At 43.1% G+C, this 26,688-nt stretch overlaps 1 protein-coding gene across 3 annotated transcripts in view; it reads left to right on the top strand.

Moving 5' to 3' along the window:
* LOC124619779 (toll-like receptor 2) overlaps nucleotides 1–26,688 on the top strand; it is a 119,865-nt gene that overhangs the window by 58,255 nt on the left and 34,922 nt on the right. For all 3 annotated transcript variants that reach the window (XM_047146369.1, XM_047146377.1, XM_047146381.1), the window contains 3 exons: nucleotides 2,715–2,899; nucleotides 11,321–11,488; nucleotides 15,913–16,143. In XM_047146369.1, the coding sequence (XP_047002325.1) occupies nucleotides 2,715–2,899; nucleotides 11,321–11,488; nucleotides 15,913–16,143 (584 nt within the window). The remainder of the gene's footprint in view (nucleotides 1–2,714; nucleotides 2,900–11,320; nucleotides 11,489–15,912; nucleotides 16,144–26,688) is intronic.

The following is a 26,688-nucleotide window of genomic DNA, read 5'->3' as shown; positions in this document are numbered from 1 at the left end:
ACAAGAATAATACACAAAAGAATGGAAAAGAAAACTCGGGATCTGTTAGATGATGATTAGTTCGGCTTTAGGAAAGGTAAAGACTGCAGAGAGACACTTCTAACGTTGAGACTGATGATGGAAGCAAGACTCGAGAAAAATCAACAGACGTTCATTGGGTTTGTCGACTTGGTTAGAGCGCTCGACAATCTACCTAGGCAGCAAAGTAAGCCATGAAGGACGGAGCGAGGAGGACATGAAATGCAGACTATCTTTGGAAAAAAGTAAGTTTATGGCCGAGAGAGGCCTGCGAGTGGACCTAATTTTCTAACAATTTCTGAGGCTATAGGTTTGGAGTATAGCATTGTGTGGTAATGGAACAATGACTGCGGGAAAATCGAGGGAGAAGATAATCGAAACATATGAAATGTGGTGCGACAGGCATGTTGCCAATTACATGGTCTAACATGTTAAGGAATGAGATGCTTCGTCCCAGGATCGGCGAGGAAAGGAATGTATGGAAAACACTAGCAAAAAGAAGGGACAGGGTGATAGGACATCTTTCAAGACAGAGAATAACTTTTATGGTACTAGAGGGAGCTGTAGAGGGCAAAAACTGTACAGGAAGACTAGATTGGAATACACCCAACACTCAAAACAAAAGAAAGACTGCTGATATACCATGTAATGTGCCGTGAATGAAAATTTCCATTCTTCATCCTAGTCCATTTGGCGTCCCTTGTTCATTTTATGTAATATATAAATTCACGGTATCCTGGAATGTGAGGCTAGTGGCGTTAATCTGTGTGGCTACAACCGATACAGCATAAATTTCTGTCTAGCGTACATTTACAAGTATGTGTTCGTTTTATATTATCTGGAAGTCTCTCCCAGTTTCGGCTACAAGGAAGGTCTTTTTACATAGTAAACGCTATTTTGTAAATCACAGATTATGTTGATCTGTCTGGGTGTATACGTATTCTCGCACTTAAGGAGTACACTAATTTAAATAATCTTTCTGCTTATGGCTAAATTTCTGTACTCGCCATTTGGCGTCACACCTACCAACCAACCTTAATCACACTTAATTTTAATTTACAAATAACTGTAATGTACCTACTGAAGGCAGCATATTGCTAAAACGTTTTGTGCTAAAAAATACCGTAAGAAGTAAGAGAAGCAGTTAAAGTTATTTAATTAATTTATAACACAATTGCTGACCCCAAGCAACGCCATTCACCATGTACAAATTTTATACGAGGGCGTTTCGAAAAGTAAAGATACAATGGCTCGCAGTCCTTAAATGGAACATTTATTTAGAATACGTCAGTAACATCTTATTAACTGGATTATTTGTTATTTTTCACCATATTCACCCCAGTTATCCAAACATTTGTTAAGTCGGTGCACAAGCTTTTGTATCCCACAGTCATAGAAGGTTGCCGCCCGTTGTTGGAACCACATTTCAACTTCATCTTTGATCTCTTCCTCGTCGTGGAATGATTTTCCACCAAGATGTGACTTCAGGTAACGGAAAACATGGAAGTCGGTGGGCGCAAGGTCCGGGCTGTATGGCGGATGGTCCAATACGTCCCATTTGAATTGTTTGAGTAGTCGGTGAAAGCCGAGAAGCGCACGATGGACGACGCGCAAATTAGCTGAATTTATTTATACAGTATGTGGGAACAAGAGCAGTTAATACCAAGCAACAGACTTTACACATAATTCCGAATCCCTGTCAGACTGTATCTCGCTGCCAACACCTACAAAATAATGAAAGGAATATAGTTGATTGCCAATTACATTTTCGTTGCATATGTAGTAAAGATGCCGTACCAGGTATAACGTTTTAATTTATATTGCAGACAATATTCACATATTTCAGTGAATTTACCTGCAAAATTATATCACTGTGCGACAGAGTGTTCAGAAGACTTAACGTCATAGAGATTAAGCTGCGTGCAATCTAAACTGCAAGCTAACATTCGCTGCAGATACAGGTGAAATGTGCGTATAAATGTGTGTGAAATATGTTAAACATGTGTGACTTGTGTGTATGCTGGCAAAGCTGCGAGTAAAAATCTCTTTCCAAGTCTCTGTATCGATCTGAATGAAACGTGGTACACATATTATAGTCTGGAAAGAAATACTGTGGTGGTAATAATGTGAAGAGAGAAGGGAGGAGGGAGGAGAAAGAGATGGACAGACTGAGAACGAAGGGAGGACATAGAAGGGGAGGGGAACAAGGAGGACAAGGACGCAGATATGAGGGAGGAGCAGATGGACAAAGTGAGGGAGATGGAAAATGGATAGGAGAATATGGACAGACAGAGGGAGGGGAATAGATGGACAGAGGAACGAAAGATGGAGATGGACCAATAGAGGGGTGAGGAGGAGATGGACTGAGAGAAGGTGGAGGTGGAGATCGGCGGAGAGATGGGAAGGAGGAAACAATCAGAGAAAGGAAGAGAAGATGGACAGAGACAAACGGGAGGAGGAGGTTGATACAGTGACGGAGAGGAGAAGATGGACTAATAGAACTGGAATAAAAACATATCCGGCAATATTGGTTGCCAGCTAGTAGCGTAACGAAAGGTGAGTCTTCATTTTCAATCAACAGCGTTAGTGGTGCTGGAGATATAAACTTTAGAGACTAAATCGGTCACAACGCATTATGCAATGCTTCTGAAACTCCTGTATGGCCTGAACGTTACCAGCATTGTTCATGTGTGCAGCTACTCTGCTGGCGGTGCCCAACATCCTGCAGTTGGACGTCACGGGCAATCAACTGCAGGAACTACCACAGCGGCTTCCTGATAGACTGTTGGCCCTCAACGTTTCACGGAACCGCCTCGTGAGCTTGCCCACAGAGCTGCCTCAGACGCTCACCAACCTCAACATTTCCTACAACGCCATAGAGGTGAGTTACTACTGTTTGCTACAAACACTGCGCAATGTAAAATTTTGCGCTCTTTATGAGGCATTCCTGCAAGCTCAACTCGTGTGGCACCCAGTTTTCTGTGTTCATTCATGAGACTCACACGTTTGTAGATGAAGGAACTGAGGTGGATAATGCGTCGTTTGACTTCCACAAGACCTCCGATACACTTTTACGTCGCTGCCTAAAAAACACAAAGTGCATATCTGAACAGATACGTGATTATGTTGAGAGCTACTTGTGAACTGAATTCATCATGTCGTTCGTAATGGGGAAAGTATCATCAGAAGCGAGCGAAGTATCTGGCGTACTTCAAAGGAGTGTAGATTGTCTGGTACTAGCCGTCATTCATACAGTGCTGCTATAATAGGTTTTTTCCTTTTTTGTATCATGGTTTGTGGTGCTCTATCATCTTCCTTTCTCGCATCAGTTAATTCTATCCCTGCCGCAAATGTTCCTTAACATTCAAAGCTAGTCCAGCTTAACTAGCTTTTATGAAGTCAGATTTAGCTGTTTATGTTTCTAGATTGTTAAAGTTCCATTAACGAGCTTGTTCGTGTGAATAGAGTTGCCTAATGATTCACCAGATGGGTTTGGTCACAATCGAACCAAGCCTCCCTCACTCCTGAAATTCGAGTTAAGTACGTTTCTTACCCTATAGCCTTGTTACAGATACTGTTGCCTGAACTGCAGTTCCTGCAGCGATCAGTTGACCTAAGATAGCAAAGTCATCCCATTTGTCATCATGCAATGCCAGCTGTCGACGGAAATGTTTCTTCAGTTCCCAAAGCCTTGTGTCTCCTGCTACCAATGTACCCCACGTACCGGCGCAAATGTAACGCAAAGAATTCTCCCATGAAACTAGAGCTGACTGCCCTATCGAAAGACATAATCTATTTTAGAGTCACTGTTCTCCAAAATATCCATCCAACTCAGCCACAGTACATTCTCCAGCAAAAAAATGGTTCAAATGGCTCTGAGCACTATGGGACTTAACATCTGTGGTCATCAGTCCCCTAGAACTTAGAACTACTTATACCTAACTAACCTAAGGACATCACACACATCCATGCCCGAGGCAGGATTCGAACCTGCGACCGTAGCAGTCACACGGTTCCAGACTGAAGCGCCTAGAACCGCACGGCCACACAGGCCGGCTCTCCAGCAAAACTCAGTATTCACCTGACTTACCTTTTATCCTGTTTCCATGATCACATTTTCGTAGAATCACTCTCATTTCACACTCTCCCATCTAGAAAGCGTTGTTCAGTCTCACTCCAGTTCTAACCTGCACACCATTTCCAATCCTACTGCGCCAAAGTCTGGTCATTAGAAGAGCTGTATCCCGTGAAATCTCCCCCACCATATCATTGCTTACTTGACAATCACCTTCTCCAGCTCACATATCCTCATCAGCTCCCCTCTATAGTTTATCCCCACTTCCTCCCCGAGACTCTCGTTCCGTCCTACTGGTTATCCAGAACTGCTTACAAAGTCGGATACAGACTATCGCCTGCAGAACTATGGCATCAGGTCCAACTAATTCCTTAATATTATAAAAAAAGACAACTGCATCCTGCTCGCAAACATTAGCGTCACATAAAGCAACCATGTCCCTGCAATTAAAAAAAACTCTGCAGAATTATCATATTTTATATTTTTTACGTTCCACTTTGTCATGTTAAAACTCGGTACAGCAGAAACCTTGCCGCAGCCGGCCTGACCCGAAAAAGCAATGAAAAAGCAATAAAGAGAAAGACGAGCAGTTCCTCGTAGAACTTTTGTGCAGTTACGACGACGCAGTCAGACGGTGCTGAACCACATAACAATTCAAGCAATATTTCTGCCACCTAGTTACTCACGTGTCTGCAGCGAGGGATTAACCCTAGAGCAGGCGATTTGGGGCATGAAGTAACTCACGTTTACTTCTCTGCTCGTGGCAACATCGCTGTTTGTCAGAGATTATTCACGTGCTAGCTAATCCTCCATTGTTGTCTCAGATACCGATTGTTGTAATTTGTTTTACTGTGTCGCTTTATGTGCGTCTATATTTCCGAGAATATGTTGGCAGGACGCTACTGCTGTAAAGAGTGCCCCGCACGCCGGGCTTTGGAAGTAAATGCGTATTTGGTGTGTATACGCAAATACACTCCTGGAAATGGAAAAAAGAACACATTGACACCGGTGTGTCAGACCCACCATACTTCTTCCGGACACTGCGAGAGGGCTGTACAAGCAATGATCACACGCACGGCACAGCGGACACACCAGGAACCGCGGTGTTGGCCGTCGAATGGCGCTAGCTGCGCAGCATTTGTGCACCGCCGCCGTCAGTGTCAGCCAGTTTGCCGTGGCATACGGAGCTCCATCGCAGTCTTTAACACTGGTAGCATGCCGCGACAGCGTGGACGTGAACCGTATGTGCAGTTGACGGACTTTGAGCGAGGGCGTATAGTGGGCATGCGGGAGGCCGGGTGGACGTACCGCCGAATTGCTCAACACGTGGGGCGTGAGGTCTCCACAGTACATCGATGTTGTCGCCAGTGGTCGGCGGGAGGTGCACGTGCCCGTCGACCTGGGACCGGACCGCAGCGACGCACGGATGCACGCCAAGACCGTAGGATCCTACGCAGTGCCGTAGGGGACCGCACCGCCCCTTCCCAGCAAATTAGGGACACTGTTGCTCCTGGGGTATCGGCGAGGACCATTCGCAACCGTCTCCATGAAGCTGGGCTACGGTCCCGCACACCGTTAAACCGTCTTCCGCTCACGCCCCAACATCGGGCAGCCCGCCCCCAGTGGTGTCGCGACAGGCGTGAATGGAGGGACGAATGGAGACGTGTCGTCTTCAGCGATGAGAGTCGCTTCTGACTTGGTGCCAATGATGGTCGTATGCGTGTTTGGCGCCGTGCAGGTGAACGCCACAATCAGGACTGCATACGACCGAGGCACACAGGGCCAACACCCGGCATCATGGTGTGGGGAGCGATCTCCTACACTGGCCGTACACCACTGGTGATCGTCGAGGGGACATTGAATAGTGCACGGTACATCCAAACCGTCATCGAACCCATCGTTCTACCATTCATAGACCGGCAAGGGAACTTGCTGTTCCAACAGGACAATGCACGTCCGCATGTATCCCGTGCCACCCAACGTGCTCTAGAAGGTGTAAGTCAACTACCCTGGCCAGCAAGATCTCCGGATCTGTCCCCCATTGAGCATGTTTGGGACTGGATGAAGCGTCGTCTCACGCGGTCTGCACGTCCAGCCGAGGCGCCAGGTGGAAATGGCATGGGAAGCCGTTCCACAGGACTACATCCAGCATCTCTACGATCGTCTCCATGGGAGAATAGCAGCCTGCATTGCTGCGAAAGGTGGATATACACTGTACTAGTGCCGACATTGTGCATGCTCTGTTGCCTGTGTCTATGTGCCTGTGGTTCTGTCAGTGTGATCATGTGATGTATCTGACCCCAGGAATGTGTCAATAAAGTTTCCCCTTCCTGGGACAATGAATTCACGGTGTTCTTATTACAATTTCCAGGAGTGTATGAGTAACGTTTATATCAGGTAGGTAGTTTGAAAAGATTTCTGGATTGTTTACTTATTCAGAGAAATAATGCCGGAAGGTATAACCGACATTCTGAAGGATTTTTCGGGTGGGTTAGATCATAAACTGTGCAGCAGTGGCATTGATGAATCAGAGGAGGAGATCAGTGTTATTGATGAATCAGAGGAGGAGATATAAGTAATTCAAGAAAGTAAACATGGCAATGATTCCGAAAGAGACATCCAGTCTATTACTGAAGGTTACACTAGCGACTGGAGGAAAATGGAAATCTGAAATTTATTACTCGCAAAGATAACGTTACAAAGTGGAGGAAAACTCACACTTCAACCAGCGCAAAGTTTCAAATAAGGTTATAGTGAAACTGTTTCCTGCTCCTAGAAGCAGTGCAGATGACCTCAGTAACGAAATTTCTGCTTTTCATAAAATAATAGACAGCAAAAGTGGTTCAAATGGCTCTGAGCACTATGGGACTTAACTGCTGAAGTCATCAGTCCCCTAGAACTTAGAACTACTTAAACCTAACTAACCTAAGGACATCACACACATCCATGCCTGAGGCAGGATTCGAACCTGCGACCGTAGCGGTCGTGCGGTTCCAGACTGTAGCGCCTAGAACCGCTCGGCCACCGCGGCCGGCTAATGGACAACATTGTGATAGTGTGGTCACTCATACAACTTTGTACATACAGAGCAGAGTATCATCACATTACTCTTGCTACAGAGAAGCGAATGCGACATCACGTACTGAAATGCTTGCTTCACTGGGATGTTTACCTCCCAGGTGGCCCACAATTCTTTGGTGAGGTCTCGCTTGGGTACCACGGGGCTGCAGCCTCTGCAGCACAGCTGCATGTCTATCCCCCTGCTTTTCTTTTTTCCCCTATCTTGGAGAACATGTCTGTGGTATTTTTTTTTGGAATTTGATCTGAACTTTAGCAGCCTGACATCAGAACAGTAGCCATACTGTTTTCTCTTTCTTTATTTCTTCTTTTCCCTTCTCCTACCCTTCCTTTGAATTTCCTGTTTTCCTTCTCCCACCCTGTGCACTCCTGAAGGCCAGCCCACGTATCTGACGCGGAAAACGTGACTGTGTAACGTGTAATCCCCAGTCCCAGGTCGACAGATAGGGTTCGCACACACACTCTGGTGCAGGCCAGGCCCGAGGAGGGGTGATTCCCTGAGCTGTGACCTTTCCAAAGTGCCAACCGGTCCCTCTGTCAACACTTCGGGAGATGTGACCTAAGGTGGGTGAGACCCCTCAGAATGGGTCCACCAGTTTGGAAGGAGCGTGCCATTGGAGACGCTGGCAGTCATGGGGGATTTTTTCGTAATGAACCAATGATCTTCTTCTCGGTCTGCTTTTACTAAGCGTAAACGGAATGTGGCTACCGATTCAAAGACCCTCCCAGCTGCATTCCTTGTGGATTCACATACTGAAGACAGTCAGTCCTTTGTTATTATTCAGAAATGTGTTGATGCAGTTGCCTGCCCTTCGAAATCCTGCTCTCGTTTACGCAATGGCACATTACTTTTTGCGACTAATTCTGATTCTCAAGTACAACAAATGCTTGCAGCTTCACTCTTCCAAGGCTAACCTGCTCGTGTCGAGGTCCATCGAATGCTGAATTCTTCAAGTGATGTTACATTAGGCTGCTCGATGGGCTGACTCAGGAATATATCCAAACGTATCTCCCTGATCAGGACGTCGTTGCGATCGATCGTCGGATGAAAAAGCTAGATGCATTCTGAGTGCACACACACTCTTTTTCTCACATTTGATAGAGCAGTGCGTCAATCAAATATCAAAACAAGCTATGTAGTTATCGTAGTCCGACGATATATTCGGAACCCGATGCACTCCCATCAGTGTCATTCTTACAACCACACTCAAATGTATTTTCAACACCCAGCCAAATGTGTAATCTGTGGTAGGGATGTTCACGAGGGCGATTGTCCACCTCCTTCTCCCTGCTGTATCAGTTGCAATTGCGAGATTGTTCCATGTATCTCGATGAGCGGGCCGTCCAGGAGATTGAAAGTTTTTGGCTACTCGGAAACCCTGCGTTTATACCGTCTGGCATTTGGAGCACTGTTCTTACTATAGATCGATCCACAGGACATGGCCGCACAGACATGCGACCTCAAATTCAGCACGATGGTTCTAAAATCGCCCAGTGTCAAGGTAGCATCCCCATCTCCTTCTCCTCCAGCTGTACAACAAACCGCCAAAATTTTGCCTCACGTGACGAAATCACTTGCTACACAATCAGCAGGCTGAAAAGGACGGAACGAGTACTCGTGGGAAGACTTTTTACGCCCCTCAAGCCAACAAACATCTGAATCGTCATCTGCCGATCACAAGGCTCCAAGAAATCAAACGGAGGCAAATGGTCTTCTCCTTTGCCGACTCGGAGATCCTGTTTGACGTTATCACCGCGTGGTACCCTCACCCAGCCCGTCTCCATGCCGCCAGTGCGCACCGCCTTTCTTTTTCTGCCCTGTAGCCGACAGACCTATTTAGGCAGAATGCCTATGCCTCTTTCGATCTCCTGGAGCAGGATTCTTTTTGAATAGAAGGCAAATGATAAAGTTAACTACAACCCTCTATTTTGGTCACTGAAATGGTCCATGATTCCATTTATGATATAATACTTTTAACACAACAGAGATGTGAAGTATTGATGATTCTGTTTAAATTGTAATGGTATGAAGGCTTTCACGACCGGATGACATATCTTCTGGTAAACCTTCCGGGATGTAAGGTCGTGGTCCATGAAACTCTTCAGCTCCTAACGTTTCGTCCAGAGCTGCGCTGGACATCTTCAGAGGGGTGTTTCTCCTCCGGTGAGTCTTGCCGACTCACCGGAGGAGAAACACCCTTCTGAAGATGTCCAGCGCAGCTCTGGACGAAACGTTAGGAGCTGAAGAGTTTCATGGATCACGACCTTACATCCCGGAAGGTTTACCAGAAGATAAAATGTAATGCTTGATGTTTTCATAATAAGTACATTTGATAAAATTAATGCGTTTTCTACATGAAAAATTAAGAAATGTACAGCAATCAAGAAGAAGCAAAGAAAAAAATGTTTGTGTGCTGAACTGTTTGGACCAAGTCCACACTAAAAGGATGATCTTTTCTTGTGGTTGTTAATTTTTGGCAGAATGGTTGCATGTAAATTAACATTTTACTACAATATAGTGGAAATTGATGTGGATAGAACAAACTTTGTTTTTATTTTTATTAATCAGACTTTTGGTTTGGAAATGAAATGTACTGTTAAACTAGAGAAACAGTTACCTACCCAATCTGTAAATTAAAGTATGTAGGTATAATCATACTACAGCAGAAAACTGTTAATATCAACCAGTAGCTTACAAGCCACAGTGGAGACATCGTGAGAAGTGATTATTGAGTGTTAAAGTAAACATTTCGACAAGATTGTTCTAATAATAACACGTACTCCACGATTGTAATGCTTGATATGTACCTTCCAATACATCTTGTCACCATTCACTTGTAACTAATGGAATTCTCAATCCAGTAACAAAAAGATTAATATTTCATGCTTGAAATCATTTAGCTAATACTATCACTAAACTATTTCTTCAGTTTCTCCTGTTAATGGTGAAGCTCAGTTATCTGCTAGGTAAAATGAATGATTTGAGTGAGTTGTTACCACACGCTTTTAATACACTTATCTAGAATTCCCAGGCAGTACATAATCTTAAATTACTGCAACTGATGTTTATAAAATTAATACTACTATTTTTCTCATAATTTATATTGAAATTACATTTTTTGTTATTGATGGTACTCTGTTTCCTAGTAATTTTATTAACATATCCTAAGCAATTGTATTTGTGGCAAGCTGAATGGCAAATATTTCTGGGTGAATACGATTTCTCAGTGTTTAATTTAGAACTATAAATGATACCTTGGGGTACTTGTTGTGCAACTATATGACTGCTGCAGTTAATTCCTTCGGATAATATAAATATTAATAATGTTGGTAAAAAAATCAAATGGTTCAAATGGCTCTGAGCACTATGGGACTTAACATCTATTGTCATCAGTCCCCTAGAACTTAGAACTACTTAAACCTAACTAACCTAAGGACATCTTACATCACCCAGTCATCACGAGGCAGAGAAAATCCCTGACTCCGCTGGGAATCGAACCCGGGAACCCGGGCGCGGGAAGAGAGAACGCTACCGCACGACCACGAGTTGCGGACTGTTGGTAAAAAATTTCAGAAGTTAGTTATACTTTGAGATGAAGATATTCGCACTATACAGGAACTTAGGGTGGACTAAATCAGAAGTCACAGGTCTTATGAGGTACACAGAGAAATTAGATACAAGCGTAAGTAAAGCAAACAGTCAAAGCGATGGTTCTAAACTAAATAGACGAATCCTTGTATAAAATACGAGTAGTGTGCAACAAGAAGGCCTACCATCATTTATATCATGGAACGGACTACAGTGTAAGGTACACTGTGAATGACGCGAAAATGATATGCAGGTGGTTGGGAAATGGTACAGAGTCCTCTGAAGATCTTCATTGAATTCCAAGATATAAGAAAAGACTGAAGAGATGACATAATGGAACATGAGATTAGAAAGCATGTATGGAATCCTCTAAAGAAGACCCTTATCTAACAGTGGGTGGCGCTGTGTTTGGTTATGGTTATGAGGTGATATTCTGCTTTACAACTTTCTAAATTTATGTCTTTTATTTATTTACCATTTTTTACTGTACACTGAGTGGTTTTTAGAAGTAGGGTTGGTCTTGTAGGTGTATGTAATGGAAATTCCCGTTTTCTGCACAGGAGCTTCAAGAGACTTTGCCAGCAGCTCTGCTCATAATGGACGCTTCCCACAATTCCCTGCAGAAGCTCCCGCAAAGTCTTCCAACTGACCTTCATCGGCTCGACGTGTCCCACAATCGACTACAGATGCTACACACAGATATGCCACCCAACCTGGAGATTCTTCAGGTAAGTACTGAACAGTTGTGTTCCTTAAGTTTCGCTATTAACACTTCCGAAAACTACTAAATTATCATTACACCGATAGTGTTATTCCTGTGAAATGGTTTATATTTTGTGACCGTGACTGTGTGTAATGGAAAGGTATCGGATTGCTTTGCGTCTCTCGAAAGATTCCTATCGAGGGGAAACAATAGCAAAACCATTAGGAATCGAACCTGGGCTCTGTTTGTAGTAAAGTAAGCTATAATAATGTAGAAGGAAACTGTCGGCAAACTAATGAGGCGAAGTTGTAACAAGTTCTGCCTTGGTCCATAAAGAAAGTTAACTAATGGAATAGACTTTACTTGATACTGAAATTCTGTTTCGCTGATCAGATACCAGACAGTAACCCAATTTAGCAAGTAATGTACCTGTGGTTCGACATAATCACACAGGAAGAGTATTAATAGGTTTACTCAACAACTAGCTCTAAATAATACTATCTGTAAATTACAATAAGAAGCTAATGATCATTGCACATAATTGACTAGTAGTGATGGATCACCACTAATTTTGGATAGGGGTTATTTTGTCAGTTTAATTATTGGAAAGTACTAACATTCAACACCTAAACAAGTAATTATATCTTTTTTACTGATTGTTATTTGTGTTCTCAAGGAATATTCAAATTCTAATACAATTTAGCTCAGATGGGACATTCGATATCTGAATGCAGTATAGTTTGAATGGATGTAGCTAATTGCTTACTATAGAAAATATAAGTTACAAAAATAAAGGTTGTACTTTTTGATACTTAAATGTTATCTGAAATTTAAGTCTGGCTCAACTGTCACTATGGGGACACTGAAGCTAGGCTATGAGTGGAGTTGGATCTAAGGTGAACCTTTTAGTTACTGCACAATATTAGAAACACTGTTAACTACCTTACACATGAAAATATAAACACTGTTATTTCAATAAGACGAATGTTTCATCTGAATATCTTCTCTTAGTAACAGTGCTTTGATGAAAATATAACTCTCCTTTTAAGAAAATTATGTGTATTATTGAAAAACATATGCTCATTGAATAATTATGTACTTTACAACTCCACAAAGCTTATTAACTTTTTTAAGGATGTTATCAGCTTTTCAGTTCAATAAAACAGCACTTTGGACAGACCTGGTCCAGGTAAACTACTGAAGATAAAATACGGTGTCTCAACGCAAAGATTACAGAACACAAACTTACTACTGAAAGAGAAACGAAATAACTGTTCCATGCAATTACATAGTACTCAACCGCTAATTTCAGAATAAGGTGGTGGCAATGTCAGTCTCCCGTGCTGTTCGAAAAAGTCAGAAAAAGTATCCACAGCCCTTGCTGTGTAACCAGCTATTAAAATTTTCTTCTTAGTCTCGGACTTTCGTAGTACATTTCCCATCAAATATGCCAGGAATAATAAACCAAATTACGTCCACATCTGAGGCATCTTGTAGAATGTTGCAGTACTTCTCACGTGTTTCAATTTACCAGATGAGCACACATTACCTGCTTGTCACCACCTGGTTCATGCCACACAGGAGCCTTCCAGCTCAACCATCATATCCACCTCTTCTACTCGCACCAAGCCAGTTCCGTTGCGGAGGGATTACCCTTCAAATTTTACATTACAATGTACCTACTTTCCCCATGCATGAACCAGCATTACAAGTAGTTTTTTTTTACATTTTCGTTCGTTTAGAGTATATTACTTTTGAATTACATCAATAGATTGGTTAGAATTACATAAGTGGTCATAAATAATGTATAAAATAATTTCACACATGTTATATCAAAGGTGCTGACACAGAAGTTACGTGAAGTACACAGAAGTTACGTGAAGTAATAACAACAAAGATAAGATCATTGTAGGTAATATCGAAGATAGTGCTACACACGGCACTGCTGAAGTTAGCAGTAACATGGAGGACGTATCTGAAACAATACAGTTTTACTATCGATTCTTCAGTATGATATAGTTTCTATAATGACATTAATTATTCTGAGTATTTATACCAAAGAACAAGAAACTGATTTTGACATGATGATGGGACATTAGCTCAACGACTGCTCGTTGGAGGAACGGCCTACCTGTCGTGGCACAACACTGCGCTTCTGCAGCCATCTGTGTGACCAGAAGCTGGCTTCTGTCCCATAACCCATAGGCACGGCGAGTACAAATGACCGTCGTTCAACAATTACCTGCACTTCTTCTTGCACCTGCGCCTGTCAGCCATCACTATGACAGTCAACACACCAGTGGGGCCACAACCTCACCAAGCAGCACCACCAGCTAGGAAAAACCACTGGTGTGGAATCCACGAACTACATGTAATGTTTCCGCATATGTTACTTCGCCTCTGCGTTGGTGTCATGACCTAACATTCCGTGCAACTCCAAGGATCCTCGAATCACTCAACGCATTTGCTCGCCCTTACTCGCTGTATGGAGGTGCCTAAAGTGTACTGAAGTGACAAAAGTCATGACATAGTGATACGCACATACACAGATGGTGGTGGTATCGCGTACACAAGATATGAAACGGCAATCCATGGGCGGAGCCTCATTTGTACTAACTTGAGAACTTTCCAACGTGATCATGGCCGCACGACGGGAATTAACAGCACTAATGCAGATTGGTAGTTGGAGGCAGACAAGTGGTACATTCTAATGTCGAAGCAGTTAGTTAATCCAACATTCAGAGATCCGCACTGCGAAGAGTGTGCCGAGAATACCAAATTTCAGGCATTACCTCTCACCGCAGACAACGTAGTGGACGACGGCTTTCACTTAACGACCGAGAGCAGCGGTGTTCGCGTACTGTTCTCAGTTCCAACAGACAAGCAACATTCTTTGAAATAACCGCAGAAATCAAAGTGAGACAAAGGACAATGCGGCGAAAATTGTTGTTAATGGGCTGTGGCAGCAGACGACCGACGTGATTGCTTTTGCTAACATCACGACATCGTCTGAAACTCCTTTCCTGCGCTCGTGACCATGCCGGCTGGACCCTAGATGACTGGAAAACTGTGGCCTGGTCAGGTGAGTCCTAATTTCAGTTGGTAACAGATGATGGGAGGTTGGCGAAGACCCCACGAAGCCATGGACACAAGTTGTCAACAAGGCACTGTGCAAGCAGGTGGTGGTTCGATGATGTTGTGGGTTGTGTGTATATGAATCGACTGCGTCCTCTGGTCCAAATAAACTGATCATTGACTGGAAATGGTTACGTTCGGCTATTGTAGCCATTCATCGACTTGATCTTGACAAACAACGATGTCATATCACGGGGCCACAACTGTTCGTGACTGGTTTGACGAACATTTGGGACAGTTCGATTGAATGATATGGCCATCCAGACCCAACGACAGTAATCCTATGGAATATTTATGGGACATAATCGAGACTTAAATTTGTGCCCAACATTCTGCGCCGGCAGCAGTTTCTCAATTATGGACGGCCTATAGAGGCAGCGTAGCTCAGTATTTCTCCATGGGATTTCCAATCACTTGTTTATTACATGATACATGGTGCTGCTGCACTGCGCCGAGCAAAAGAAGCTCTAATACGATGTTAGGACGTACCTCACGATAGACTAAGTACCCGCAGTCCAGCGATACGTAAAGGCAAGAATGGAAGTTCTTCTTTGTGAACACTTTTAGCTGAATGGATTCTTTCACTCACATAATTTCCTGCAGTAGGCTGATGGAAAGCAGAGGCTCGTCTGCTGAAAGGAACTCTCGAGCTGTTGAAATCTACCTTGTTGGTTTCTTAATGTTCGCGACCGTGTGTTTGTCTGGCGAAGGCGTCAAGCGCTGTATGCCTCTATCTAGGTTTCCAGTTAAAATTCTTACCAAGATGACATATTTCTTTTTTGCTCATTACGGTCTGATTGATGTGCAATCACGGTTTCTTCTAACGCCTTGGATAACTTGCTGGTAGTTATCAATCCCTTCATCACTCGGTCATTACAGGCTGAATGATGTGCAATCACAATTTCTTCTGAGGTCTTGGGTAATGTGTTGATAGTTACCACTCCTGTTAAGCAAGAGCATTCAGCATGGATTTGGAGCTTTTTCAAAACACTATTTTCCTTTCGTTTAGGAAAATTCGCCTCTACTATGATATCCCTAATGAGAGAAGCCTGGACCCATATCGACGCAGTGTCATCTTCCACGGCCACAGTTAGTTTCTGTCTACAGCTGCTGTGTATCTCCGGAGTAGAACCATCATTATACCCCTCCTCGAAATGAAGAAGACCACCATGACAGATCGTTCAGACAGAAGTCACGAGTTTTTAGGTGACGGTACCCTACCAGAAAGGACAGGCAGAGACGCGGTAGTTGAGTCAGTATTTTGTGAAAGAACTTCCACTTGATATTCAGCGGACGATTCTTGTTTCTCTACAGGTCGCCCATAACCAGCTGACGACACTTGAGCCCAAGCTGCTGGCTCCTCTAAAGCATCTGCAGGTACTGGACGTGTCTCACAACGCGCTCACTGCAGTGGACGGCGTGTGGCTGTATCACCAGCTGCCACTGCTCGACGTCTCCCATAACATTATTCGGCACGTCAGTCTACTGGGACCAGGCAACGTGTCGCATATTGATGCCTCGGAGAATGACATCGAGTCGTGGGAGGTAAGTCAATAGGTAAACTCCTTGTGCACACCTTGTGACTAACGTGACAATGAAATGACCTACAAGCAGTTAAAGTACAGAAAGTTGGCAAGTTACACTTAAATGCTCGTTTCTTACAACTAGGTCTGACTCAGCGCCAATCACGAGCATAATTTTACAAGGGCATACTTAGCAGTTGGCAGTAGACGAAAGATCCGTACCCAAAGACTGGAAAGTTGCACAGGTCACACCAATATTCAAGAAAGGTAGTAGGAGCAATTCACTAAATTACAGGCCCATATCGTTAACGTCGATATGCAGCAGGATTTTAGAACATATATTGTGTTCGAACATAATGAATTACCTCGAAGAAAACGGTCTATTGACACACAGTCAACATGGGTTTAGAAAACATCATTCCTGTGAAACACAACTAGCACTTTATTCACATGAAGTGCTGAGTGCTATTGACAAGGGATTTCAGATCGATTCCGTATTTCTGGATTTCCGGAAGGCTTTTGACACTGTACCACACAAGCAGCTCGTAGTGAAATTGCGTGCTTATGGAATATCGTCTCAGTTATGTGACTGGATCTGTGATTTCCTGTCAGAGAGGTCACAGTTCGTTGTAACTGACGAAAAGTCATCTAGTAAAACGGAGGTGATTTCTGGCGTTCCCGAAGGTAGTGTTATAGGCCCTTTGCTATTTCTTATCTCTATAAATGATTTGGGAGACAATCTGAGCAGCCGTCTTCGGTTGTTTGCAGATGACGCTGTCGTTTATCGACTAATGAAGTTATCAGAAGTTCAAAAGAAACTGCAAAACGATTTAGAAAAGATATCTGAATGGTGCGAAGAGTGGCAGTTGACCCTAAATAACAAAAAGTGTGAGGTCATCCGTATGAGTGCTAAAAGGAACACGTTAAACTTCGGTTACACGATAAATCAGTTTAATCTAAAAGCCGAAAATTCAACTAAATACCTAGATTTACAATTACGAACAATTTAAATTGTAAGGAACGCACAGAAAATGTTGTGGAGATGGCTAACCAAAGACTGCGTTTTATTTGCAGGACACTTAGAAAATGTAACAGACCTACTAAGGAGACTGCCTACACTACGCTTGTCCGTCCACATGTAGAATACTGTTGTGCGGTGTGGGATTACCAGAGAGGACTGACTGACTACATAGAAAAAGTTCAGAGAAAGGCAGCACTTTTTGTATTATCGCGAAATGATATAGGATTTGGGATGGACATCTTTAAGAGGAAGCGTTTTTCGTTGCTGCGGAATCTTCTCACGAAATTACAATCACCAACTTGAAACACGTATGTAACGTAGCAGCGATGGTGAGGCATGATAAAATCTTTGACCAGAGAGCATTTTATCGTGGTTAGTCTGCGCTTGACCGCGCGAGTGTTGCGAGCAGTACGCTAGTAGTTGTCGTGCAGTTCAGTCTGTCGATAGCAGTAGCTCAGTTCAGTTGCGTGCAGTACGTCGGTAGTAGCAGTCGAGTGCAGTTGTGTGTGTGAGAGGAGTCGGCGAGCGTCGACATGGCATTCTGGTCAAGAGGCTGAATGAGGTATATTGTTAATTAAGGTAATCATCAGATAATGTAAAGTTTATTTATTGTAATTAATTTTCAACAAGTGCCCCAATAATAATTTTGATTTCAAAGCAATTTTTTTACAAAAAAAAAATCATTTAATTGAACCAACGATTTCCTTCCATTTCCCTTAAAGAAAAGTTTCAATTAAATTTCAAAAAAAAAATATAAAAAAAATATTATTTGCAATGCATTTCCTCCAAGCCGTGTCCAAGAATAAGAGCAGAAATTTGACATGCAGTTATACTGAGGTAAGAATTTAATTCTGATTTTTTGCACAGGGCCAAAGACCGATATTTCGGTTTAATTGAATTTTCATTGTCACTGAAGTTTCATTAGCACTTAATTGTTTTTCATCATTTTCGTGACAGCTTATACTTTCAGTCAGATTGCGATTCTCATTTTTATTGTCATTAAATTTAATTGCTAGGAAGGTTACGCTTGGCTCCCATTACTATTAAAATAATATCATTTTAAAATTTTTGTGGGGAGGTTACAAACTTTCTCCTCCGAATGCGAAAACATTTTGTTGACACCGACTTACATAGGGAGGAACGATCACCAAGATAAAATAAGGGAAATCAGAGCTCGTACGGAAAGATATAGGTGTTCATTCTTTTCGCGCGCTATACGAGATTGGAATAATAGAGAACTGTGAAGGTGGTTCGATGAACCCTCTGCCACACATTAAATGTGATTTTCAGAGTATCTATGTACATGTAGATGTAGATCAGCTTCCCCCCACCCCTCCACCCACCCCCTCATTTTCACTCAGAGGAAGGATCTTCGCGAACTCAAGTAACATCTGACCGACAAGCCGAACCAGTTTGAAGAAAGTTGAAACATGTAACTGACCGCCACTAGTAGCTAGTATTCCCACTGACATTTGTCGTGAAATCATTCACTGCAAAACTAACGGTAGCTGTGTCTCCTCCTGCAGCGTTGGTCTTGGGCACAATCTCGCTCAATTTTTTTCTCTACATCCATTGTATTACATTTCTTTAAGTTAGGACTGAACTCTGTTCTCTCAAGGTCGTTATCTTCTGCAAGTCTACGAGGAATTCGCAACAGTTACCGACGGTATTAGCTTCCTGTGTAAAAGTGCGTCGTTTGTGAACAATGACGTTGCGCTTCCATCGTTGTTACTGGACGAGACTTTTAACTGTTATGAATTTGATCATCAGCACTTACACTCTAAGCCAAAATCTTAAGCACCCTTCTAGCCGATGCCGGGTAGGATCACATAAGGGATAATTTAAAATTGTCTTCCAGCAGGAATGTACACTACTGGACATTAAAATTGCTACACCACGAAGATGACGTGCTACAGACGCGAAATTTAACCGACAGGAAGAAGATGCTGTGATATACAAATGATTAGCTTTTCAGAGCATTCACACAAGGCTGGCGCCGGTGGCGACACCTACAACGTGCTGACATGAGGAAAGTTTCCAAACGATTTCTCGTACACAAACAGCAGTTGACCGGCGTTGCCTGGTGAAACGTTGTTGTGATGCCTCGTGTAAGGAGGAGAAATGCGTACCATCACGTTTCCCACTTCGATAAAGGTACGATTGTAGCCCAACGCGATTGCGGTTTATCGTATCGCGACATTGCTGCTCGCGTTGGTCGAGATCCAATGACTGTTGACAGGATATGGAATCTGTGGGTTCAGGAGGGTAATACGGAACGCCGTGCTGGATCCCAACGGCCTCGTATCACTAGCAGTCGTGATGGCAGGCATCATATCCGCATGGCTGTAATGGATCGTGCAGCTACGTCTCGATCCCTGAGTCAAAGATGGGGACGTTTGCAAGACAACAACCATCTGCACGAACAGTTCGACGACGTTTGCAGCAGCATTGACTATCAACTCGGAGACCATGGTTGCGGCTACCAATAACGCTGCATCACAGACAGGAGCGCCTGCGATGGTGTACTCAACGACGAACCTGGGTGCACGAATGGCAAAACATCATTTTTTCGGATGAATCCAGGTTCTATTTACAGCACCATGATGGTCATATCCGTGTTTGGCGACATCACGGTGAACGCACCTTGGAAGCGTGTATTCGTCATCGCCATACTGGCGTGTCACCTGGCGTCATGGTATGGGGCGCCGTTGGTTACACGTCTCGGTCACCTCCTGTTCGCACTGACGGCACTTTGAACAGTGGACGTTACATTTCAGATGTGTTACGACCCGTGGCTCTACCCTTCAGTCGATCTCTGCGAAACCCTACATTTCAGCAGGACAAGGCACGACCGCATTGCATGTCCTGTACGGGACTTTCTGGTACACAGCTAATGTTCGACTGCTGCCCTGGCCAGCACATTCTCCAGATCTCTCACCAACTGAAAACGTCTGGTCAATGGTGGCCGAGCAACTGACTCGTCACAATACGCCAGTCACTTCTCTTGATGAACTGTGGTATCGTGTTGAAGCTGCATAGCTGCATGGGCAGCTGTACCTATACACGCTATCCAAGCTCTCTTTGACTCAATGCCCAGGCGTATCAAGGCCTTTATTACGGGGTTCTGGGTACTGATTTCTCAGGATCTATACACCCAAACTGCGTGAGAATGTAATCACATGTCACTTCTAGTATAATATATTTGTCCAATGAATACCCGTTTACCATCTGCAATTCTTCTTGGTGTAGCAATTTTAATGGCCAGTAGTGTATCTCAGTCTGTCTCCAGATGACTTGCAAAATTCCTCTGAGGATATGCCTAATTTCGACTGGCCACGTCAATTTCGTCGTAGCATTGTAATCATTTCTTATGATATCCCGTTGTTTTCGAGAAGCGTTACTTCCTGTGATAATAATTATATACAGACACGTACGAGGAAAGCACTGCTGTGAGCGTACAAAAACGCATGGTCTAGAGTGGTCTATATTTCTTCAAGTGGCAGACTGCGATCATTAGATCTGTCTTAAAGACAAAATTGGAGAAATACAGGAGATTCACATTGTTAAACTTATTAATAGAAAGAATGTGTGCTCGCTCATTGATGAGAGCTAAATACGTCATACAGAAGTGAAAGAGACATACCAACAGACTCAAAGATTCATAGATACTATTACTAATAAGTCAACTACTAGATGACTGTACCGAGCGTAAGTGTAACATAGGCCGCCATACAAGTAAAGTGCACTCTGCTTTAATGGAAGTATGACAAACGTAAATAAAATGCAGTTTAACACATATTTGACAGGTGTGTCCTCGTACTTCCATACGAATCCGTATATAGAGGCATACCGACCTCGTAAAACGTTAACAAATGTCAATGTAGACAAGACTCAGACGTTACCAGGTAGCATTCACAGTAAAAGTCCTAGATCCAACTATCTTCCTCCAGATCTCATACTGTGTACGAAGCCCGACGCGATACACTTCTAATTATACGCCCTGACAAATTCAGCATTATTCCCGTGTAGACGGGACTGCTTACAGTTCCCAAACCCGTACCCTAATCGAAACCCATGACTTCAACCTTCAAAATCCTGACGACATCCACATAAGGTTGAATTTTTGCAACACACCATTCAAATATAGTTTTCAATTGTACCCCACTTCGGACTAAATACTGTACCATCTCACTCTGCCTAAATTTGCTCTTGCCCTGCTCGAAGAGTCCCGTCGCTTCTACATAGAATTACATCGTACTTGTGACCGGGATGATATCATACATCACCGACAGTTCAAGCGATACGTTCGCTCGTGCTTACAAGCTAAACGACGTCGAGAGTGCTACCCTAAGTGCCACACGTATAAACTCTGCATAGTAGTTGTAAGGGATTCGTGATCCCACGAACATAGATGCTAGTATCCGACGCCCAGGTCGATAGTAGAGAGGAGTCGATTGTCAAGCGCTGAAGGAGGCAGTGAGACGAGTGTCGAGTGAGAAGTGGTGCTGGAGAGACAGGCAAGAATGGTGGTCGAATGAGTTGTAAACGGTAAAATTCACCGGAGTATGACGCGTGAGCACGTCCCGCTGATCGTCGTGGGGTTGACCCTCACTAATACCGATTCGCGAGTGATATGAAACAGAAGGTGACAAGTGCCGAATTACGTGTTTCGCGTCAACCGCGTCGGCCAGCAACAACCATGGATTGCAGTGAGGATTGTCGTGAATGTTAACTATCAGCATTGCGTGTGACGAAGTACAGAAAATCAGCAATCAATAAAAAGATATAACAGTAATTAGACGTGTAAGGCGAAGGTAGCAACTGCCTCAGAATTTGTTTTTTTCTTTGAAAATACAATAAAGTTTGTACATCGCAACCTTTGTGGTCCTCAATAACAGACAAACTTCCAATCATTCCACTATTCATCTCAAAACAGCGGCACTCGGTTGAAATACCCCCGAAGCCACAGCAGAAAAACCGATAGCCTTTCATCCATTAAGCACACGGTCATATAATCATAATAATTAACTGTTTGGAGGCTTCGGTAAATTACATAAACCCAATGGAGGAATTTAAACGGGGGTGTTTCATAGTGGAGAACATTCCACATTCCACATGCCCTGCAACTTTATACCTTACCCATTCTCTCGAACTGGAATTCCACCCACTCCGATTCTCCAACGGGGAATTCCGTCCCGAGATATAACCCTCCTTCCAACCCTAGTCAAACCGCTCCACCTCACATCATCCTTCCGTTTTCTTATTTTCCCTTTCCTCCAGTACTCCACCCCATTGTCTTTCAGTCGCTACCTGCGGTTCCAGAGGGCCCCATAGTCACACTGATCGACTTCTATCAGGACCATTATCATTACCATGCATCACGGTTACCATTACGCCATAGCATCATTATCACTACAGTAAGCGATAAGTGAAAAGTGATAAGTGCGGCTGAAGATTTCCAGCATAAGAATTCATCCTCATTTTGGCAACGGCGTTGTCAAAGAGGGCGGAAGAATGGAGAGAGTTTTGGGGCACCCTCTTACCCTTAGGGTGGGAAACAACCTGAAAGGGGGAAGAATCAAGCATAATCAACGGCATGACGATACGGAAGGCAATGGAAACCACTCCATCAAAGTCACTTATTCTGTACCCACAGGACATGTGGTATGTAACTGAAAAAATTTCATGATAATCTCTTCACTGTGTAAAGTTTACGTACTAGACACCACTCGGATTCCCGGGAGGGAACTGCGAAGAGGGGGTGACCATGAGAAAACGAATGAATAACCAATGAAAGAATAAAGTTCAGTGAGTCGGGGCGTGGAATGTCAGAAGTTTTAACGAGGTAGGGAAGCCTCAAAACCTGGAAACAGAAATTTTAGGGCTCAATCTAGATACAGTGAGGGTCAGTGAAGTGAAATGAAAAGAAGACAAGGATTTCTGGTCAAACAAGAACAGGATATTTTCACAGCAGCAGAAAATACTGTAACGCGAATAGGAATCGTTGTGAATAGGTGGGTAGGACAGAGAATGAGTTAATGTAAACATTTCAGTGATAGGGTTGTTCTCATCAGATTCCACAGCAAACCAACACGGGCAACAATAGTTCAGGTCTATTTCCTGACGTCGCAATCAGAAGATGAACAGGTACTATACGAGGATATTTAACGGGTGAACCAGATGACTATTTAGAAAAGACGAAGAGCAGACTGAAGCTTAAGAGACTTGTCAGGAAGAATCAAGGGGCAAAATAATTGGATACGGAAATAATAAGGAATGAAGTTCTCTCGGGGTGAAGATACTAAGATAATGGCTAACTCAATAGGCAGTTCAGTGGAAGAGGAATGTACATTTCTTAACAGGGTCGTCGCAGAAGACGGAAAGAAAAACATATGTACGAGAAAGGTAACTGCGAAGAGACCATGGGTAAAAGGAAAAAAAAATGCTTCACTTGATCGACGCAAGGAGAAAGTACAAAAATCGTCAAGGAAATTGAGGAATACAGAAATACAAGTAAGGAAAGCTAAGTCGAAATGGCTGCAAGAATTGAAAAAGAAGTGTTTGTTGAAGACTGATGCAGAATATGGAAAAGTCAAACTTACATTCGGTGGAATTGAAAACAAGAGCGATAACGTTAAGACTGCTCTGGCATCACTGTTAAATGCAGAACGACTAGGTGGAAAGTGTGGATTGAAGGCCCCTATGACGGGGAGGAGGTATATGATGACGTGACAGAATAAGAAACAGGAGTCGATAGGGAAGAGATTGAGGATCCAGTATTAGAATCTGAATTTAGAAGAGCTTTGGAAGACTTAAAATCAAGTAAGGCAGAAGGGATAGACAACATTCCATCGGAATTTTCAAAAATCGTTGTGGTAAGTGTCAATAAAACGATTATTCACATCGGTTTGTCGAGTGTACGAGACTGGCGATATACTTTCTGCCTTTCGGAAAACATCGTCCGCACAATTCTGATGACTCCAGAATCTGACAAATGCAAGAATTACGAACCATAAGCTTAACAGCTCATGCATCCAAGTTGCTGACTTGAATAATATACAGAAGAATGGAAAAGAAAACTGAGGATTTGTTGGATGACGATCAGTTTAGCTTTAGGAAAGGTAAATGGCCAAGAGGGAATAATAAGAGGGAATGACGAAGAACGATGTGTGCGGATTAAAAAGAGTGTAAGACAGGAATGTAGTCATTCGCCTAACGTGAAAGGATATCTGAGATACGATTCGCTGTTGATATTGCTATCCTGAGTGAAAGTGAAGAAAAATTACAGGATCTGCTGAATGGAATGGACGGCGTAATGAGTACAGAATTTTGATTCAGAGTAAATCGAAGAAAGACGAAAGTAATGAGAAGCAGCAGAAATGAGGACAGTAGGAAACGTAATAATGGGTTTTGTGGTGACGATGTAGATGAAATTAAGGAATTCTGCTACCTATGCAGCAAAATAACCAATGACTGACGGAACAAGGAGAACAAAAGAACAGAGGAGCATTGGTGACAAGGGCATTCATGGCCAAGATAACACTATTGTTAACAAATGTAGGTCTTAATTTGAGGAAGAAATTCAATGGCAGTGGGAATACCGAAACGGAACAGAATAGAAGCATTTGAGATGTGGTGCTACAGACGAATGTTGAAAACTCGTTGTACGATAAGGTAAGGAATGAAGGGGTTCTCCGGAGAATCGGCGCGGAAAGGAATATATGGAAAACACTGAGAAGAAGAATGGACGCGATGATAGGACACCTGCTCAGTGTTACTTCATTGCTACTAGAGGGAGCTATCAGGAGTAAACATTTTAGCGGACGAGAGAGACTTGAGTGCATCCGGCAAATAATTGAGGAATTAGGGTGTATATGCTGTTCTGAGAGAGGCACTGGAGAGGAATTGGTGGCGGGCCGCAACCAACGACTAAAAAAAACTGACTTTAAATTGAAATTTAAAATCGTCTAAAAAGTTTTAGAAATCATAAAAGCTGTCCATCAATGGGTTATTTACTGCGATACGTTTTTTAAGTATTTTAAGACATAAATATATAAAAACTTTGACTGAAGACTACTTTTCCACCAGTGCCAGCCCGAGCCTTCTCTGGGAACAGAAATAACATAGAAAAATGCGACAGCTTTGCAATAATAAATCATAAAACACCTTTCTTGTAAAACGGCAATAAGCAAGATACATTAAAATGACTTAAAATAAAGCAAGGAAAGTACGAAGGGCAGATCAAATTTTTTTCTGGAAGAAAACTTGGATTTAGTAGACACATCAAAACAAAGTTAAGGGCGAAAGAAGGAAACTAATCTATGCCAGAGCTTCTTGTGGAACGTAACTGATAGTGGAGGTGGAGGCGAATTTAGTAATTATAAATGATCTTGTATGTGTTGTGTATTATGTATTTCCTCTTCTTACGTTTATTTTGTAATGAAATTATGTTTAAAATGAAATTATGGTTTCCAGCTTGATTTGAATTCCGAATGCTCCATCGCGTCTCAGACATCTCAGAAACCTCTCCATATACAAATATCGATCCTTGCATGCACGTTATCATTAGAGTGAGTGTTTTGGATTCTGTTGTTGTTATAGTCTTCAGCTGGTAGACTGGTCTGGTGGAACTCTCTACGCCAGTGTCCATGTCTGTTCACCACTGCCTAAATGTTGCAACTAACGCCCACCGAACTAAACACTAGTCATTCTGTGTAAAGAGAGCACTCTAAGCTTTAGGGGTCTGTTAATGGTGTTTAACGTGCCAGGCTGTCACACTATTCCAGACAGCTAACGCACGTCATGCCAGTGACGTGCCTGGTATGTTATGGTCGGTTGTATCTAATAAAACCAATTAGATGGGTCAACGTGGAGACGTGACATAGAGGCAGAAATATGATATGATGTTTGGATAGGTCCAGAATCACATCCGGATTTAACTGCGCGTTTGTGAGCGGAGTGGTTAAGGGATCAGTATGCACTGGACCGTGTACCACTCACAATCATGTAACATGGCGTAAGATTAGATGATCTTAACTGTCAGGACAGTGGGTGTCAATCCCTTCAGGCACTGTTGCTTTCAGTGATTACACGTTCATCTCAGCTACAAGTTTCCGAGCCAACTTTCCGAAGAACTTCTGACGTTGTGTACCTCACATGGTCATTGCTTACGGCGCCACAGAAAGCTTCCGTCTTTGGAAGCCCAAAACATGAAGAATCCTTGGAGCAGCTAACTCCAGGCTGTATTGTAGTCTGGCTAATAGCAACTTCGCTTCTTTTAAAAAGCTTGAAGATGTCCGTTGCATCTTCTTCACCAGCAGTGTGTGATTATTCTGGGTCTGTGATGTTCTACGGATGACCTCGACCCATTTACTTAGATTCTCGTGAACATTAGCAGATTACTAACATTACTCGTAAACAAATGGTGCCCTCTCTCCAATACTTTCATGCTGTGGACATTCCCGTATACCAAGATGAAAATAGCGTTATTAACAAGGCTGCACGCACACGTTCCTCGTTTTCATGAAAATCCACGAACTATGTGGC

Source organism: Schistocerca americana, chromosome 1 (assembly GCF_021461395.2).
Source record: "Schistocerca americana isolate TAMUIC-IGC-003095 chromosome 1, iqSchAmer2.1, whole genome shotgun sequence".
Lineage (NCBI taxonomy): Eukaryota > Metazoa > Arthropoda > Insecta > Orthoptera > Acrididae > Schistocerca > Schistocerca americana.
Note: the sequence above shows the minus strand (reverse complement) of the source record. Positions and strands in the feature narration are given on the sequence as shown.